This window comes from Ananas comosus, linkage group 11, assembly GCF_001540865.1.
Source record: "Ananas comosus cultivar F153 linkage group 11, ASM154086v1, whole genome shotgun sequence".
Taxonomy (NCBI): Eukaryota; Viridiplantae; Streptophyta; class Magnoliopsida; order Poales; family Bromeliaceae; genus Ananas; species Ananas comosus.
This window is the reverse complement of record NC_033631.1, coordinates 722,790-740,833: the sequence shown is the minus strand read 5'-3', so window position 1 is coordinate 740,833 and position 18,044 is coordinate 722,790. Positions and strand designations below refer to the sequence as shown.

Below are 18,044 nucleotides of genomic sequence, written 5' to 3'. Positions count from 1 at the left end.
TTTATGTACAAATTTTTTTGTTAGTTTTATATTATATATATAAAAGATGTGTAATACTTGTACTTAAATTTGTAATGTATAGTTATGTGAAGGAGGTGCCTCCCTTTCCTCTAATGCTCCTAAGGACTAGAAGTATTGGTTAAGATATGGAGTTGCTAGGAAAGAGTTGAAGGCGCTTTGTTACCTCATGAAATAGTTGGCCTCGGTAGAGAATGCTTTAGACAAGGGTACAAAGGGGACTGATTTTTATGTAACAAATTTTTTTATTCTATAGTCCTTTTTGTCTTTCGTTATTTTTCATTGAATTATAATTCCATTATGAAAGCTTTAACGTATTTTTTAATTATTAATTTCAATCAAATATGATTATAGCCTTCTTTTTTTTATATTCTATATTTGCTCATTTAATTTATAAATTTTTATTAAAACAATTTTATCCGCTGTTTTGCGTGGGTTCCTATACTAGTTAAACAATCACGCAAGTGAAAAGGGTATAGTCGGTGACTTTTAAGTTTTTTTCGAGGCCACTTTTTTTATTATGACCATAGTTAGTTAATTCGGATTCGGCAAAAATTCGGTACGGGTATAATTCGGATAAAATTCGTCTTTTAATTTTTAAATTCGTTGAAAAATACGGCTAAAAAGCGAATTTGGTAATTATTCGGATATGTGATTTATACGGATATTATATATTCACCAATTAAAAATTCGGAATAAAAAATTCGGCTATATAATAAATATATATAATAATTAATATACTATATATATTATTATTATAATTTTTATATGTAGATTAAATATATTTAAAATTATAATAAACATATATTAATAATATATAAGAGTTNAAACATATATTAATAATATATAAAAAGTTATACATTTAGAAATATTAAAAAATAATTACAAATTTATAAATAAAATATTATATAATAATATTTCTATATAAAAATAAAATATTATATATAATAAATAAATAAATATTTATAAAATAAAATTATATATATATATATATATATGTAATGAGTGGACCTCCCTCTCATGCAGTGGACCGCGCATGATCTATGCCCCAAAAAGCCGTGATTTTTATACTGTTCCACTTCCTCTTTTCCGTGGGGCCTCGGGCGGATCCGCCGCCGCGGCTCTTGGTCCTGGCGCTGGCCATGGCGACGGAGGAGGACGACGATGAGGCCGGATCTGCCGCCGTGGCTCTTGCTCCCGGCGCCGGCCAAGGAGGCGGAGGAGGAGGACGATGACCCGGACAAGCTCGGCGATGAGAGCGGCGACGACGCGACCCTCGGCTGCAAATCCGCGTCAGCAAGCGCCGTTTTTTTGGACGAACCATTCGCGAATCGTGAATAATTGGCGAATAATTATTTTTGAGGAAGTAGACGCATTTTTTTCCAAACTTTTTGAAAAAATACGGAAACAGACCGTTTAATTCGTATATTCAAAAATTCGCGAATAATTCGCTTAATCGCGAATTAACTAACTATGATTTTGACTTTCATTGATTCGGATGAGTTGGAAGGCGTGTATGTAACGTCAACTGATCAAATTTGGGGCAGGTTTTAAAAAAAAATCTGAATCCAATCTTGACTACCAAACTCAAAATTTAAAATTAAAATTTGAATCTGACGAATTTTTAAAATTTATATCCAGACCCAAACCTTACCAAAAATTCGAAACCCGAACCTGAAAACTCTAACTCGAAACAATTATTTCTTTTTGCCATATATTCAAATATATTATATTGAATCTAAATTAGACTAGTTTTCGGCTTTTATATCTGTATCCGAAATGATATCCATTTAGTATTAAATTAATCCATCCCATTTGAATTCGTTTTCGATAAAAGTTTGAATATTTGTTTTAGATTTGTCTTGAAGTGCGGAAAATTTTGGTTAGAATTTATTTAGGAGTGTGGAAAAATTTCCAGCACTTTGACTTGAAAGTCTTCTCTATGAAACTTCCATTTCATTTCCTCCCCTTATCAAGAAGCATACATGAAATTGACCAAAAGATATCTAATATATTTTTGGTCTCGCAAAATGGCTTCATTGATTTTATAAAATTTCTTCAATATATCCATAACTATAGTATTTACTAATGAGATTTGAGGTTTAGAAGAACATTTTGAGAATAAAGGGGATGTATAAATTTAAAAAAATTGAATAGTAGTAGAAGATATATAAACAAAAGCCCCTAAAATTTACATAGCAAATAAATCAATCATTCTGAGTCGGGATGAATGAAAAGAAAAAAAAATAGTGAATAATTTATTACATTCGGAGAACGGTAAATGATTTATTATTTCTTTAAAGACTAAAAGTTTTATGTATTAAAAATTGAGCAACATTAATTACTTACTTTCAGTATAGACTATTTAAGATGATGTATAGGGTTTATGGTTTAAGGTTTAGGCTAAAGACCGTGAACAATTCATCATCATCTCGTACAGAAATTTAGAGTTTGTTTTCATGAAAGAAAACATTTAGAATTGTCTATAACACACCGGCAAAGTACCAGTTAATTTGTTCCAACTGTGAGAAAGTACAACTAAAGCTCGAGATTAAAGTGTTATGCGCCTCATAGTTCGAGCCAAAAATTGCGAAGAACTGAAGTTCAAGGACTTGTCACGCATCTCACACATCGAGCCAAAAATTACACTGAATTAAAATTTGAGAACTAAAGTGTATGGTTTGAGCACGAAAGTGTAATTTACACTTAGAGCGTGTTTGGATTCATGTAAAATGAGTCCGAAAATTTTTTTTCAGTTGAAAAATAGTTTTCCATTGTTTGGTTCTCTGTAAAAAATTTTTCTCCGAAATTTTTTTTTACGAATAGGCGGAAAAATCGTGTTTTCGTTTTCCGCTCTGTCCGAGCGGAAAATGAAAAGCTACAGTGAAATTGTCGGGGCTCACAGGCGCGGTTCCATCCTTTTACGCGCGGTCCACGAGGTGTGCTTCACCTCGTGGACCGAGAGAGAGAGAGAGCAAAGTCGGGGCTCACAGGTGCGGCTCCATCTTTTTGCGCGCGGTCCACGAGGTGTGCTTCACCTCGTGGACCGAGAGAGAGAGAGAGAGCAGTGAACCTAGCTCTCTCTCTCTTTTTAATTATATATATATATATATATATATATTTAATAATTTTATTTTTTATATAATATATATTATATAATATTTTATTTATAAATATATAATAATTATTTTATAATATTAAATATATATTATTAATATATTATATACATATTTATTATATAATATAATATTTATTATATAATATATAATATATAAATTATAATAATTAAATATATTATGATAATTATTATATATTAATAATATATAATATATATAATTAGAGAATATATATATAATAATTACAATATACTAATAATATATATAATAAAAAATATATTAAATAGTTTTTTATCTATTTTTTCTTTTCTTTCAATCAAACAACTGTCATGAAAAACTACTTTTCTTTTCCTACAAACCAAACACAAACGACGTAAAACTTTTTTCCACTGAAATTTTTTTTTCCACCGAAAATTTTTTTTCCACAGTTTTACGTGGAACCAAACACACCCTTACGTTTAATCCACTAATAGGGGCCACTAATTGCACCATCAGTTTAGCGGTGCCGTGGGGGCGTGGAAACACGACCTTAATTGGATTTGATTAATTAATTGTGTGAGTTCAGGACTGGGGCGTGGATTAATTCTCAAAGATGTCGGCAGAACCTCCGGTCATGTGAAATCTCATGTAAGTCTTCCCCAACCTATATGCTCTTTTCCTTTTCCCTCGTTCTCTATCTTTTTGGCACTCCAAGTGTTTGATGAATTGCCTGAGCGGTGGTGCAGTAGCAGCTGTGGTTTGAGCTTATTAATTATCTGCTGGAGGATTATGGCTTGACCTTTCATAGCCGAATCGGCGGCGTCGGCGATCATCGAGGATTATGGCTTGACCTGTAAGTTTTTTCTTTGGTATATTTGTCCTAGCTATATGCTTGTTAGAAATTAATTTGAAACAACTGCTTGTCTCAAGACTCTTAACTTGCTTGCTTGCTACTGAATTAAAGTGGGCATATTTTGATTTAGGTTTTAGGGGGGTGTTTGATTTCTGAAAAAATATTTTTGAAAATAATTTTCTAGCTGATTTTTTTTTTTTAAATTTAGCTTGTTTAGTTTCTAAATTTTATCCGAAAATTGTCTTCCCTATTCAAAAAATAAAAATTATATATATTTTTTTCCGAAAAACACTGGTTTTCATTTTTTTTTTTAAAAAAAAAAGAAAATTGGGGAATCAAATTAAACACCCACTTAATTAGTAGGGGGCTTAATTTTGTTGTCGAATAAAGCAGCCATGCTTTATTTCTTAGTAGGTGTGCTCCACGTTGGATGTCAGCATGCAAGAACTTAATTATTCCTCCTAATTAATCTTTCTTCGTTGCAAGCTCAACCTCTCCTTCCTCTTTCTCCAACTTTTTCACTGCAGGAGCTTGATCAATTGCCCGAGTAGTGGTGGAGTAGTAGGAGCTGGAGCTATTAGGAGGATCCTAATAATGGCTTTACCTTTCATAGCCGAATCGGCGGCGTCGGCGATCATCGACAATCTCGTTAGCACTTGCTCATCCTACCTCGAGGTGTACCCGGCGACCAGCGGCATGCAGGACGAGCTCGAAAGGCTGCAGCACGCACTTCCGCAGGTCCAGGCAGTCTTGACTGCGGTCGAGGGGGGTGCGCCGGTCATGGTGCAGAACAAGGCGCTAGAAACGTGGCTGTGGCAGCTCAGAGACGCCGTGGAGAACGCGGAGGACGTGCTCGACGAGCTGGAGTACTACGAGTTACAGAAGGCTATACGAGATCGAGATGACAAGGTGTGTGGTATTCTATCTAACTGCAAGAGAAAGTTTGATAGTTTCGTTAATCGTATTTTTAGCGATGACACACTGAAGACGTTGAGGGAGGCCGTCAAGGGGTTGGATCGGGTCATTGCTGGTATGGGGCCACTCCTTCATCTTGTTACTGGGTTATATGGCCCTTGCGTTAAGTGTCAGAAACTCGAGGAAATTAAGAATGCTCGCGAGACTAGCTCCTTGCTAACCGAAAGTGAGGTGCTCGGACGAGACGAGGAGAGGGACCTGATAGTTGAATGGCTGATCGAACCGGGAGATGCCGATGTCAATGTCTCCGCTTTTACAATTGTTGGTATGGGCGGGATCGGGAAGACCACTCTTGCTCAATTGGTCTATCGCAACGAAAGAGTGCAAGAGTACTTCGACCCGATTGTGTGGGTTTGCATTTCTCAGGAGTTCAATGTAACTGTGATAACAAAAAAGATTTTAGAATGTGTAAGTAGGGAGCATTTTGGCGACAACAGTCTACATGCACTCCATGAGAATCTTAAACAAAAACTAACGTCGAAGAGGTTTTTGCTCATACTTGATGATGTTTGGAACGATGATAAAACGACGGAGTGGGAGAAATTGGTTGCTCCTTTGAAATTCGGACAGAGAGGAAGCAAGATCCTGTTGACAACTCGGATGCGTTCGGTTGCAGATATGGCGGCAAAAGTGATGAAATGCAAACAGGAATCATTAAATCTAAATAAGTTGGAGGAGAGCGACTATATGTTGCTTTTCAATAAGCATGCATTCCTCGGTGTGAATCCTGATGATTATAAAAACTTGCAACTGATTGGCGAACAGATAGCGAAGAAACTTGGAGGATGCCCATTGGCCATAAAGGTCATGGGAGGAATGCTGAACTCCTGCATGGACTATGAATATTGGAAGAAAATCCTGGAAAAAGACAATGTGAAATTACAACAAGGAAACGACGACATCATGAAAGTTTTAAGATTAAGCTACGATCACTTATCCACAAACTTACAACTCTGCTTTAGATATTGTAGTTTATTTCCGCAGGATCATATGTTTAAGAGAAAAAAGTTGGTCAATATGTGGATTGGTTCGGGTCTGATTCCACAATCTATTTGTGGCAGGGAAAGGCCAGAGGATATCGGAAAGGAGTATTTAAATCTTTTGACAAGAAAATCATTCTTTACCTGTAAAACCCATGATAATAGGGTGGAAATTACTAAAAAGTATTTTATGCACGATCTGCTGCATGACCTAGCACGATCTGTTTCTCTAGGAGAATGCATCAAAATAGGAGGTGATGTTGCAGAAAATATTATTCCAAAAACAGTTCGACACTTATCTGTCGAAATGCTTAATCTTCTTTCTATTAGAGAGATCTCCAATCTTAAGAATGTGCACACTCTAGTCATTTCTGTTAAAGAGGACAATAGGCATAATGCAGATCATGCACTTGAATTTATCGAGGTTATAAAAGGGTTTAGAAAGTTACGCTTATTGATCTTAGATGTGAATTTTCACTCTTATAAACTGCCCAATGCACTTAGTAGCTTGATACACCTCCGCTACCTATCTCTTTCACTACAGAAAGTTGTGAATGAAAGCATTGAATATGATGCCTTGACCAACTTGGTCAATTTGCGTTCATTAGATGTTTCCGATGATGTGATAGAAAATATTCCTTATATTAGCAAATTACCCTTCATCCACATATTAAAAAATTTTATCGTTCAAGAGAAGAGTGGTTACAAAATCGGCGAAGTAAAGAACCTCAGGGACCTTCGTCACCTGTGTATTAGGAAACTTGAAAATGTGAAGAGTTCTGAAGAAGCCATCGAGGCCAATTTAAACGAGAAAAAATATCTCAAATCATTGGGATTGCGATGGTCTGAAGGCCACTCCAATAGTGCAGAAGCGGATGAGCAGCTCCTCGATAACCTCTGTCCACATATCAATCTCAAGAAAATGCGCATTCAACAATACCAAGGTGCTAAATCTTCATGTTGGATGACAAATCTGTCTCTTGTCAATTTGACATCCATCGAGCTAATCGATTGTAAAAGATGGGAGCACCTCCCGCCTCTTTGGCAGTTTTCTTCGCTCCGGCATCTTTTCTTGCAGGGACTGCATGCAATAAAGCAAATAGATTGTTCATTCTTTGGAAGCAACAATGGATGTGTCTTTCCATCGTTGAAGAAGTTACTTTTATGGGACATGCCTAACTTGGAGGATTGGATTGGAATTGATGATAGGTGCATGTTTCCTCAACTTCAGTCTATGTCTATTTCTGATTGCCCTAATTTGAGGAGAATTCCTACTCTGCATTATGGTCTAAGAAGTTTGCATATTTATAATGTCGGATTGACCGCTTTTCCAACAATAAATCAAGATTACGCAAACAACAATGTAAGTGCTTTATTTTGTAAACTTTAAATTTCTCCCCTGAGGTTTAGCTCATTTTCACTTGCCCCTCCTGTAGTTCAAAAAAGTATCATTTCGCACCCCCCTCCCTGTTGTTCAAAAAGTATTTTTTAAATATTTTTAATTGGCCACACTATTTCATATAGAACTTTTTTGATGAAATAAAAATTAAACTACAGGAGGGCAAAGTAAAACCTTTTTGAACTGCAAGGTGGCAAGTTTAAAATGAGTTAAATCACACGGGGGCAATTTAAACTTTACCCTTGTATCCAAACACCAATTCGTATTTGCATGGCTGTGATTGCCCGGACTTAAATATCTTTTACATCTTTTCTTTCTTGCGGTAGCAAGAACATTTTCAGGCTCTTGAAAACTTAGTCATCAGACACTGTAAGAAGATCGAATATGTTCCATCGGAGCTTTTTGGGAAATTCAAAGCCATAAAAACCTTGCACATAGAAAATTGCCCGAAGTTGACAAAACGTAGGATCTCAGACATCGAACTGCCCTCTGTACTCGGTCATCTCACTATTTGGTCATTTGGCGACCTCGAGGTGCCACTGCTGTGGTCAGCGGATTTAACCTCTCTTATATGGTTGGAATTACTCGATTGTGCAAGTATAGCATCCCTTCCCCCGGCACAAGTGTGTGCACGGTGGACGATGCTTTCCCGCTTAGACATAAAGAACTGCAAAGAACTGTCATCATTTGGTGGAATACAAGCTCTCGTATCCCTCCGTTCTTTAGATATTGAAGGGTGTGACAAGCTAATTGAAGTTGCCCTTCTGCTGCAGCCTCCGTTCCCAAATGATGTCGGCCAAAAAAAGAATACAGTACTGGACTGCTTTTTGAAGAATGGTAGACTATCAATTGACCACCACGCGCTTCTGCTCATGGAGCCATTGAGAAGTCTCTCCTCCGTCTGCTCGTTGACTCTCTCTGATGCTTCACGACTCGCCTCCTTACCTGAGGAATGGCTACTACAAAATCACGCTGCCCTCGAACAAATTATGCATATGGAATGCACGCTCCCTTCAGTCCCTACCCGAGCATGACAAAACTGTGTCCCCTCGTCATTTTGAGTGTGAAAGATGCTATTCTATCCGGTCACTTCCAGATCTGCCTACTTCACTGCGTGTCTAGTCCAACGTGTCACCCTATGTGAAGGAGCGATGCCAGAGAATAGGCCTTTGATTGGCCCAAGATTGCCAACATTCCGTTAATGCAGGATTGAACATGCATTTGCAGGTTGGATGATGATGCATATTGTACGTACACTCTACCACCCGCCTTCATCTCATAACCTTTGTATAAATAATGCAATTCATTTCAGTCTTAATGAACTACATACATACATCTCATTCAGTCTTAACAAATTATCATTTCTTACGGGATTGCTTACCTTTTTTCAGATAATGCAAGAGCAGTCGGGTTTCATTTTTAATTAGCATCCTCAATGGAATTTTTACATTTTGTACTCTCATTTTATGATTTGGATACATAAAAAGGGAATAAAGCACTAATTGCCTCCTATATATAATACCTTGTGCTTGCCGGACGGATTGGTCTTATATATAAAACAAACAATGTAATGAATATAACATATGTTAATTGCTAGCATGTCAATTGCTTTCTAAAGTTAAATATGACTAATTGTGCAGTAATTCCTCTCTCTAGGAGTACAAACAAGATGCGAAGTCTGGCTGATGATGAGTTCGAACATAAGAGAAGCATGACGAAAGCTTTTTCAGTTTGTTAAATTTCTTGGTGCAGGGCTGTAGTAATGGTATAGCACTCCTATGTATATATATTTCTCTCAAAATTTTCAAGAATATAAAGCAAGAGTAGCTGCTTATGTTCTATTTTGGTAGTGCAGGAACATGCAAGGATTAGGACTCCGTATTGGCGCTCGAATCTATTTTCCCTTATCGGGCATAAAACAGTATTAAAATCTTACTACCTATTCTCTCTTCTTTTTCTTCTTTGGTGCAATAGTGAAAAAGGCTCTTATTGTCATATATGACTCGCATACATGGTCATGGTCCATCAATTTATTCATAAGAATATCAAAAAAAAGACTAATTTCTTACATGAATTTGTTGGTGCAGGATCAGATTAAGATTCCATGTATTTTTGTGTGTGTGTGTATGTGTATATATAGCAGCCAAACTAATGTAAAATCTTTAAGAAAGAAATTGCCCTCTTTTGCGGCAGGGCGGTTAAATGCTTCAATTTTGTTTCTCCTCAATTTAGTGTCCGAATATTCCCGCGCAAATAGCAAATCGCATAGCCTGGTCATAAGCTTGTTCTGTTGTTGTCTGTTATATGTTGAAGTTGTTGAGCTTCTTTGAGGTAGCTAAAACATCCATGGTCTAAACATTGCTTTAAGATGTGTTTTCAATTTTTATATATTTTTTAGCAGTATAACAAGCACCCAGATTGAACTTGTGTCCACTCTAAATTTTGTTAAACCTTTTCAAGTTTCTAATGCAGGTTGTATCCACTTTCCGGAGTAAATTTGACAGATACTCCGTCGATAATACTCAGGCCGACATCTCATCGTAAAATGAAAATTAATTTCTTTACGATTTTCCAAAAGAGAAAAAAAATTAATTTCCTGATGCATTGAACACAGAAAAGCACACTCAAAACTCGAACAGACCGACAACTGTTGCTTATGTTCAGTTCAGTCTGCAATCTCTGTAAGGTTCGTTTTGATTCAAATTTTCTGTCTACATTCCTTTCTGCAGTTCCTTAATTTTCGAACTGTTGCATACATATACATTTTTTTTTTTTTTTTATTTTGAGGTAAAATTGTAATGAAACCTATGCAATTATAGGCCATTGCGAAATAGGCCCCTCAACTTCACAATTTGTTTTTTATTTTTATTTTTTTGACACCGTTCTTAGGTTCTAGTATAGTTTTTTTTTTTTTTTTTTTTATTTGAGTTATTTGAGTTAGTTAAAGTGAAAATTTGGTGAAGTTTAATACCTCTATTAACTATTGGTTGTTTCAGTTTTGTTTGCAAAAAGATAATTAAAACCATTAAATTTATGAAAATTCTAATCTACCAAATACTATACAGTTCTTGAATAAATAGAACAGAGAGACCGAATAAGATATTCATGCATTCAAATAAATAGCTCAGGTCGAAAATAGTTTTTCGGTCGAATATTAATATTAGATTTTAGGAGATTTGGTTTGCGTATTTTACACTTTCCAGTGACAAATAATTATATACTTTAAGAGACGCACCGTATACGATTTTGCAAATTATTTTCGGATGAAAAAATAAAAACTAAAAAGTCAGTATTTGTCATCCATCACACATCTACTTTCCTACATATTTTATTTTCTTTTCTTTCAAACAGAATACTTGTGCTTCAATCTCAATTTCGTTTTATGCCAAACCAAATACTAACAAGTGGATTATTATTTTTTCTATAATTTAATATCTCTTAAACTATTTTTACTAAGTTTATGTTTACCAAACACCAATTATGCGGAAGAAAAAATGCCTGTTACCCAGTGTATACATACGCTAATATGCACCACACAACATACATTTGGTCTAATATAATTAAACCTAAAATATTCTAAAAAGAGTAGATTAAAAAACATTATGAGATTTGTAAACGATTTAGGCTTAGTTGGTATTGAGTCTATCTAACGTATTAGAATAATGGAGTTGAGAAAAAAACTAAGAGATATTTCTGTCGTTCTCCGTGTGGACCGCAGAAAATATATCGTAACCAACTCATCGTGATATTCGTAACGCAATATACTACGGAAAACAATAGGTATTTAAATGTACTTTTTCACCGCACGTAACACAAATCTCCCTCAATCCAAACGAAGGCTTGAGTAGAACAACAGAAATCGTTTCAATTTTTTTTTTTTTATTTTAAAAAGGTAGTGTCCAAAATTTTATGTATAAAAAAATTCGATGTCCAAAATTTTCAAATTTCATAGACAAGATTTAAACTTTAGCTTAAATTTCAAATTTGAAATTGAATTTAAAAATTGAGATTTAAAATCTAAAAATAATATCTAAATTCAAAATTTTGAAAAGTAAATTGATACTTAAAATTTAAGATTTAAAATTTTAAAAATCTAATTTAAATTTAAAATTTGAATCTAAAATAAAATTTAAGCTTAAAATTTGAGTTCAAAATTAGATTCAGATTTAAGAAGCAGGTTTTAAATACTTCTGATTTTGGATCTCTAAACTCAGAAAATTGATTTTAAATACAGAATTAGATTTTGAAAACAAGTTATCAAATGCTTTATGAAAGGAAAAAATCATTTTTGGGTCTAAAATCACTTTCACATTGACGGTGAGTTAGATTTTAATTTTCGTAGCTCTAAAACATTTGTCCAAAACATTTGTCCATTTTAGAGATGCGGTGCATAGATATGTACTCGTACACCAGGTGCAGGTAATAATTTGGTGCATTGCAGTTGCTCCTCACTTATTTGTAAATCAAAGACTCAAATCAATTAGATGTTATTAAGGTATCATCAATGGTAAGAGAAAGGGTCGTTATTTGTTATTATCCAAAATTTATAACTATTTACAGGCTTAATTATATTTTCTTTTCTCATACATATATATCACTAAACTTTTTATTTTCTCTCACCAATCTCTATACTAAGGTTAACAAATCAATTATTTTTAAATAAAATTTAATAATTTTATTAAGAGGGCACTGGTTAATTTGTTGCAATTTTTGCTCCAACTATGAGAAATTGCAACTAATTGAAGTTCGAAGACTAAAGTGGTACACGCCTCATAATTCAAGTAAAAAATTACGGCAAATTAAAGTTCGGACACTTGTCACACATCTCACAATTCAAGTCAAAAATTACAACGAATTAAAATTCTTTTCTTTTTTTTGAGAATAGATAGCATGTTACCGTTTCATTCATTTGGAAGATGAACTCAGCTATAATCTGAAGCAGTTCGGCATCTGTTTTTTAGGGAAAAAAAAGTAGCAAAAAGGATTTTAGGTGTTTCTAAAAGAGCGTATCTGAGTCCCTAAGCCGCCTACCATTCGTTTAGAATTTTGAAAAATTCTTTTATTCCGCTCCAACCAAACGATCCACCGTGTTGCGGCAATTGTCGCTAATTTCGTTTCGCCCAGCACTCCACTTTTATGCCGGCTCTCATCCCGGAGCGAATCGGCAGTATTACATATACGAAGAGCTGACTTATAGAGATAAAGCTCTGAAAAAGTCACATCCCATGAATAGGTGGTCTACAGTCTCACTCTCGTTAAGACCAGAATACAATGAATTAAAATTCAAGAACTAAAAAGGTACAGTTTGAGCGTCAAAAGTGTAACTGCTCCCTCAGTACAGCGGTGCCGTGGGGGCGAGGATTACACGGCCCTGAATATGATTAATTAATTATGTGAGTTCAGGACTGGGGGCATGGATTCTCAAACAAGTCGGCAGAACCTACGGTCATGTGAAATCGATCACATGTCAGTCTTCCCCAAACTGTATCCTCCTTTTAATTTTTTGTCTGCATGCAGTTAATTTGCATGAAGAGAGATGCCATATATACCTGCTGTGTATATTACCTAATAAGTGAGAGTGATTGTTTTCAGCGTTACTCTTTCCTCATTCTCTATCTTTTTGGCACTCCAAGTGTTTGATGAGTTGCCTGAGCGGTGGTGAAGTAGCTGTGGTTTGAGCTTATTATCTGGAGGGTTATGGCTTTACCTTTCATAGCCGAATCGGCGGCGTCGGCGATCATCGAGAATCTCGTCAGCACTTGCTCATCCTACCTCGAGGTGTACCCGGCGGCCGGCGGCATGCAGGACGAGCTCGAACGGCTGCAGCACGCCCTTCCGCAGGTCCAGGCAGTCTTGACTGCGGTCGAGGAGGGTGCGATGGTCATGGCGCAGAACAAGGCGCTGGATACGTGGCTGTGGCAGCTCAGAGATGCTGTGGAGTGCGCAGAGGACGCGCTCGACGAGCTGGAGTACTACGAGCTAGAGAAGATAGTACAAGATCGAGATGACGAGGTGCGTGGCATTCTCTCTAAATGTAGGAGAAAGTTTGACAGTTTCGTTAATCGTATCTTTAGCGATGACACACTGAAGAGGTTGAGGGAGGCCGTCAAGGGGTTGGATCGGGTCGTTGACGGTATGGGGCCACTCCTTCAACTTGTTACTGGGTTATATGGCCCTGGCGTTAAGCGTCGTAAGATTGAGGAAGTCCGGAATGCTCGCGAGACTAGCTCCTTGTTAACCGAAAGTGAGGTGCTCGGACGAGACGAGGAGAGGCACTTGATAGTCGAATGGTTGATCAAACCGAGAGATACGGACGTCTCTGCTTTTACCATTGTTGGTATGGGTGGGTTCGGGAAGACTACCATTGCTCAACTAGTTTATAGCGACGACAGAGTGCGAGAGTACTTTGACCCGATTATGTGGGTTTGCGTTTCTCAAGACTTTGATGCAACTGTGATAACAAGAAAGATGTTAGAAGGTGCAAGTAGTGAGAGTTTTGGCGACAAGAGTCTAAATGCGCTCCATTATATCCTTAAACAGAAAATTTTGTCGAAGCGCTTTTTGCTCATGCTAGATGATGTTTGGAATGATGATAATGCGATAGAGTGGGAGAAATTAGTTGCTCCTTTGAAACTTGGACAAAGAGGAAGCAAGATCCTTTTGACAACTCGAATGGGTTCAGTTGCAGATATGGTGGCAAAAGTGATGCAATGTAAAAAGGAATCTTTAAATCTAAATGGGTTGAAGGAGAGCGATTGTATGTCGCTTTTCAATAAGCACGCTTTTCTTGGTGTGAACCCAGATGATTATAAAAACTTGCAATTGATTGGCAAGCAGATAGCAAAGAAGCTTGGAGGATGCCCATTGGCAATAAAGGTTATGGGAGGGCTCCTAAACTCCTGCATGGATTATGGCTATTGGAAAAGAATCTTGAAAGAAGACATTGTGGAATTGCAACATAGAAAGGACGACATCATGACAATTTTGAGATTAAGCTACGATCACTTATCGACAAACTTACAACTCTGCTTTAGATATTGTAGTATATTTCCACAAGATTACATGCTTAAGAAGAAAGAGTTGGTCTATATGTGGATGGGTTCAGGTCTGATTCCGCAGTCTATATGTGGAAAGCGGAGGCCAGAAGATATCGGAGAGGAATATTTAGATCTCCTGACAAGAAAATCATTCTTTACTCGCAAAACCAATGATTATGGGTTTGAAATTTCTAAATCTTATGTTATGCACGATCTGCTGCATGACCTAGCACAATCTGTTTCTCTCGGAGAATGCATCAGAATAGGAGGTGATATTGTAGGAAATACTATTCCACGGACAGTTCGACATTTATCTGTTGAAAGCACAAATCTTCTTTCCATTAGAGAGATCTCCAATCTTAAGAACTTGCGCACTCTTGTCGTATCTGTTGAAGAGAATCATGAGCATAATACAGATCATTTACTTGTGTTTAGTGAGGTTATAAAAGGATTTAAAAACTTACGCTTACTGAGTATGCATGTGACTTTTGACTTTTATAAAATGCCCTATGCACTTAATAGCTTGATACACCTCCGCTACCTATCTCTTTCGGAAAGAGTGGTAATAGATGAAAGTTTCATGGGCTTCATTCGTTCATCTCTTTGTAGGCTTTATCACCTACAATTCCTGAAGCTCTTGACTTTTGGAATAGGCACGTATAATATTGAATATGATGGCTTGACTAACTTGGTCAATTTGCGTTCGTTAGATGATCGTCATGGTATGATAAAAAATATTCGTTATATTAGCAAACTACCCTTCATCCACAAGTTAAAAAATTTTGTAGTCCGAGAGGAGAGTGGTTACAAAATCGGTGAACTAATGAACCTAAGAGACCTTCGTCATTTGTGCGTTAGAGAACTTGAAAATGTGAGGAGTTCTGAAGAAGTTATGGAGGCCAAGTTGAACGAGAAAGAATATCTCAAATCATTGTCATTGGGATGGTCCAGAGACCGCTCCAGTTGTGTAGAGACGGATGAGCAGCTCCTTGATAACCTCTGCCCGCATATCAATCTCAAGAGATTGCGTATTCAAAATTACAAAGGTGTGAAATCTCCTTGTTGGATGACAGATCTGTCTCTCATCAACTTGACATCCATCGAACTGATTGATTGTGAAGGATGGGAGCACCTCCCACCTCTTGGGGACCTGCCTTTGCTTAACCGTCTTTACCTGTGTAAACTACATGCAGTAAAGCACATATGTTGTTCATTCTACGGGAGCAGCGGTGTATGTGCCTTTCCATCGTTGAAGCAGCTATTCTTATTATACATGCCTAACTTGGAGGAGTGGATTGGAGTAGATGATGGATGCATGTTTCCTCTACTTCATTCTCTGGAGATTATTGGCTGCCCTAATTTGAGGGGAATTCCTACTCTGCCTCGCAATCTAAGACGAATGAAAATTTCTGATGTTGGATTGACTGCTCTTTCAACAATAAATCAAGATTGCGGAAACAACAATGTAAGTGCTCTATTTTGTGTACTTCAAATTACCTATTACCTACCCCAAGGTTTAGCTCATCACTTTGCTCCTCTGCGGTTCAAAAAGTTTCACTTTGCTTCCCTATGGTTTAGCTCATTTTTCTCTTTGCAACCCTGCGTTTCAAAAAGTTGCACTTTGGCCCCCCTATCATTTAGCGCATTTTTTACTTTGCCACCTTGTGGTTTTTTAAAAATTTTTATTTGCCACTCTATGTCATATAGAATTTTTTAGTGAAATAAAAAATTAAACTGCATGAGGGTGAAATGAAACTTTTTGAACCACAAGGTGGCAAGGTGAAAATGAGTCAAACAACAAAAGAGCATTTGAAGTTTACCCTTATATTAAAACACCAATTTATATATTTGCATGGCTGTGATTGCCCTGACTTAATATCCTTACATCTTTTCTTTCTGCAGCAACAAGAACATTTTAAGGCTCTTGCAACTTTAACCATCAAACAATGTGAGAAGCTCGAATATCTTCCAACAGAGTTTTTTCGGAAATTCAACCCCCTAAAATTCTTGTGTATAGAAAAGTGCCCAAAGTTGACAAAACGTGGGATCTCAGACATCCAACTGCCCTCTATACTCAGTCAACTCACTATTGGGTCATGTGGCGACCTTGAGGTGCCATTGCTGTGGTCAGCAGATTTAGCCTCTCTTACCTGTTTGGATTTACTCGATTGTGCAAGGATAGCATCCCTTCCCCCAGCACAAGTGTGTGCAGGGTGGACAATGCTTTCCAGTTTAGAGATAAAGAACTGCAAAGAACTATCATCATTTGGTGGAATACAAGCTCTTGTGTCTCTTCGTTCTTTAGAAATTGAAGGGTGTGACAAGCTAATTGAAGTTTCCCTGCGTCAGCCTCCATTTCCAAATAATGTCAGCCAAAAGAATGCACTTGACTGCTTTTTGAAGCTTGGTAGACTATCAATTGACCACCACGCACTCCTGCTCATGGAGCCATTGAGGAGTCTCTCCTCCATCAGTAGGATGACTCTCCTTGGTGCTTCGCAACTCACTTCCTTACCTGAGGAATGGCTGGTGCAAAATCACAGTGCCCTCTACTTTTTGAGCATAAAAAATGCATGCTCCCTTCAGTCCCTACCCCAGAGCATGACAAAACTATGCTTCCTCATGCGTTTGCTAGTGTATAATGCTAATCTTATCCAGTCACTTCCAGACCTGCCTGCTTCACTGCGTACTCTATGCATCACCGGGTGTCACCCTGTGTTGAAGGAGCGATGCCAAGAGAATATAGGCCTTGATTGGCCCAAGATTGCCGACATCCCTGATCTGACGATTTTTTAGCATTTGCAAAGGTGATGATGCATATTGTATGTTCACTTTACCACCCTTCATCTTACCCATGCTACCCTCTGTAATTAATGCAATTCACTCTGGTCTTAATGAACTACGTCTTATTCGATCTTAACTAACAAGGTTATTTCATTTGTTTCAGGACTACTAGCCTTTTTCTTTTCAGACAATGAAAGAGCAATCTGGTTTGCTTTTAATTAGCATCCTCAAAACAAATTTTTATATTTTGTACCCTTAATTTATGGTTTGGGTGCATGTATAAAAGAAATTATAGTGCTAATCACTCCTTACAGGACATGGTGCTCGCAGCGCGTGATTACAAAGATATTATAGTATTTGCTTACCCTCTGCATCACATATCTTCCACATTTGTATTAGAAATTAAATAAAATTTCTGTTTCAGTATCTCTTGCCTTTGATTTCCTATGCTCGTGGTTCAGGTATTATATCTTATTAGGCGTGAACACTGAAGCAATAAATTAGTCATGTAAAACAAAAAATGTAATGATGATATTATATGCACTCTATCAATTACCTTCTACAATTAAATATGACTAGTTGATGAGTTAGAACATAATAAGGAAGAGAGAAGTGTGACAAAAGCTTTTGAAGTTCCTTAAATTTCTTGGTGCAGGACTGTAGTAATGGTATAACACTCATATTTCTATCAATTCTTTATTAAGGAATATATAATAAGAGTAAAGTTTTGCTGCTTATGTTCTCCTATTTTATTAGTGCTGGAGTAATATATGGCTCTCTATGAGTTTTCTATCAATCTATTTCTAGGAATTAAAAGTGAAAAAAAGACTAATTTCTTTCTACATGCTTGTGTTCTTCAGTTTTCTTGGTGCAGGATTAGAGTCAGATTCCATGTTTTCCATT

General features: G+C 36.7%; 3 protein-coding genes and 2 long non-coding RNA genes across 7 annotated transcripts; all 5 read left to right on the top strand.

The window, feature by feature from the left end:
* Positions 3,622-8,354, top strand: LOC109717530 (disease resistance protein RGA2-like). Its single transcript, XM_020243373.1, has 3 exons — positions 3,622-3,966; positions 4,494-7,284; positions 7,647-8,354. The coding sequence occupies exons 2-3, from the start codon at positions 4,561-4,563 to the stop codon at positions 8,352-8,354; spliced, it is 3,432 nt and encodes a 1,143-aa protein (XP_020098962.1). The 5' UTR covers positions 3,622-3,966; positions 4,494-4,560.
* On the top strand, positions 8,552-9,547 carry LOC109717338. Its single transcript, XR_002218167.1, has 3 exons — positions 8,552-8,567; positions 8,977-9,085; positions 9,176-9,547. It is a non-coding gene; the product is annotated as an uncharacterized LOC109717338 (long non-coding RNA).
* Positions 9,869-10,177, top strand: LOC109717339. Its single transcript, XR_002218168.1, has 2 exons — positions 9,869-10,006; positions 10,108-10,177. It is a non-coding gene; the product is annotated as an uncharacterized LOC109717339 (long non-coding RNA).
* Positions 13,018-15,020, top strand: LOC109717528 (putative disease resistance protein RGA1). The gene is made up of 2 exons (XM_020243372.1): positions 13,018-14,796; positions 14,967-15,020. Exons 1-2 carry the CDS (start codon positions 13,018-13,020, stop codon positions 15,018-15,020), a joined length of 1,833 nt encoding a protein of 610 aa, XP_020098961.1.
* Positions 15,152-17,362, top strand: LOC109717333 (putative disease resistance protein At3g14460). 3 transcript variants are annotated; one of them, XM_020243066.1, is made up of 4 exons: positions 15,152-15,403; positions 15,551-15,822; positions 16,260-17,179; positions 17,305-17,362. In XM_020243066.1, the coding sequence occupies exons 1-3, from the start codon at positions 15,181-15,183 to the stop codon at positions 17,151-17,153; spliced, it is 1,389 nt and encodes a 462-aa protein (XP_020098655.1). In that variant the 5' UTR covers positions 15,152-15,180; the 3' UTR covers positions 17,154-17,179; positions 17,305-17,362. The 3 variants fall into 3 exon arrangements, with proteins under 3 accessions (XP_020098655.1, XP_020098653.1, XP_020098654.1); XM_020243064.1 differs by having other exon boundaries at positions 15,152-15,822; XM_020243065.1 differs by having other exon boundaries at positions 15,152-15,822; positions 16,260-17,164; positions 17,305-17,344.

Bases quoted from the DNA above. Each gene is read 5' to 3' on its own strand.
- LOC109717530 (XM_020243373.1), top strand. From the start codon at position 4,561: ATGGCTTTACCTTTCATAGCCGAATCGGCGGCGTCGGCGATCATCGAC. The intron at 7,285-7,646 runs GTAAGTGCTTTA...TTCTTGCGGTAG, and splicing joins AAGATTACGCAAACAACAAT to CAAGAACATTTTCAGGCTCT.
- LOC109717528 (XM_020243372.1), top strand. From the start codon at position 13,018: ATGGCTTTACCTTTCATAGCCGAATCGGCGGCGTCGGCGATCATCGAG. The intron at 14,797-14,966 runs GTTATAAAAGGA...ATCTCTTTGTAG, and splicing joins ATTTACTTGTGTTTAGTGAG to GCTTTATCACCTACAATTCC.
- LOC109717333 (XM_020243064.1), top strand. From the start codon at position 15,181: ATGAACCTAAGAGACCTTCGTCATTTGTGCGTTAGAGAACTTGAAAAT. The intron at 15,823-16,259 runs GTAAGTGCTCTA...TTCTTTCTGCAG, and splicing joins AAGATTGCGGAAACAACAAT to CAACAAGAACATTTTAAGGC.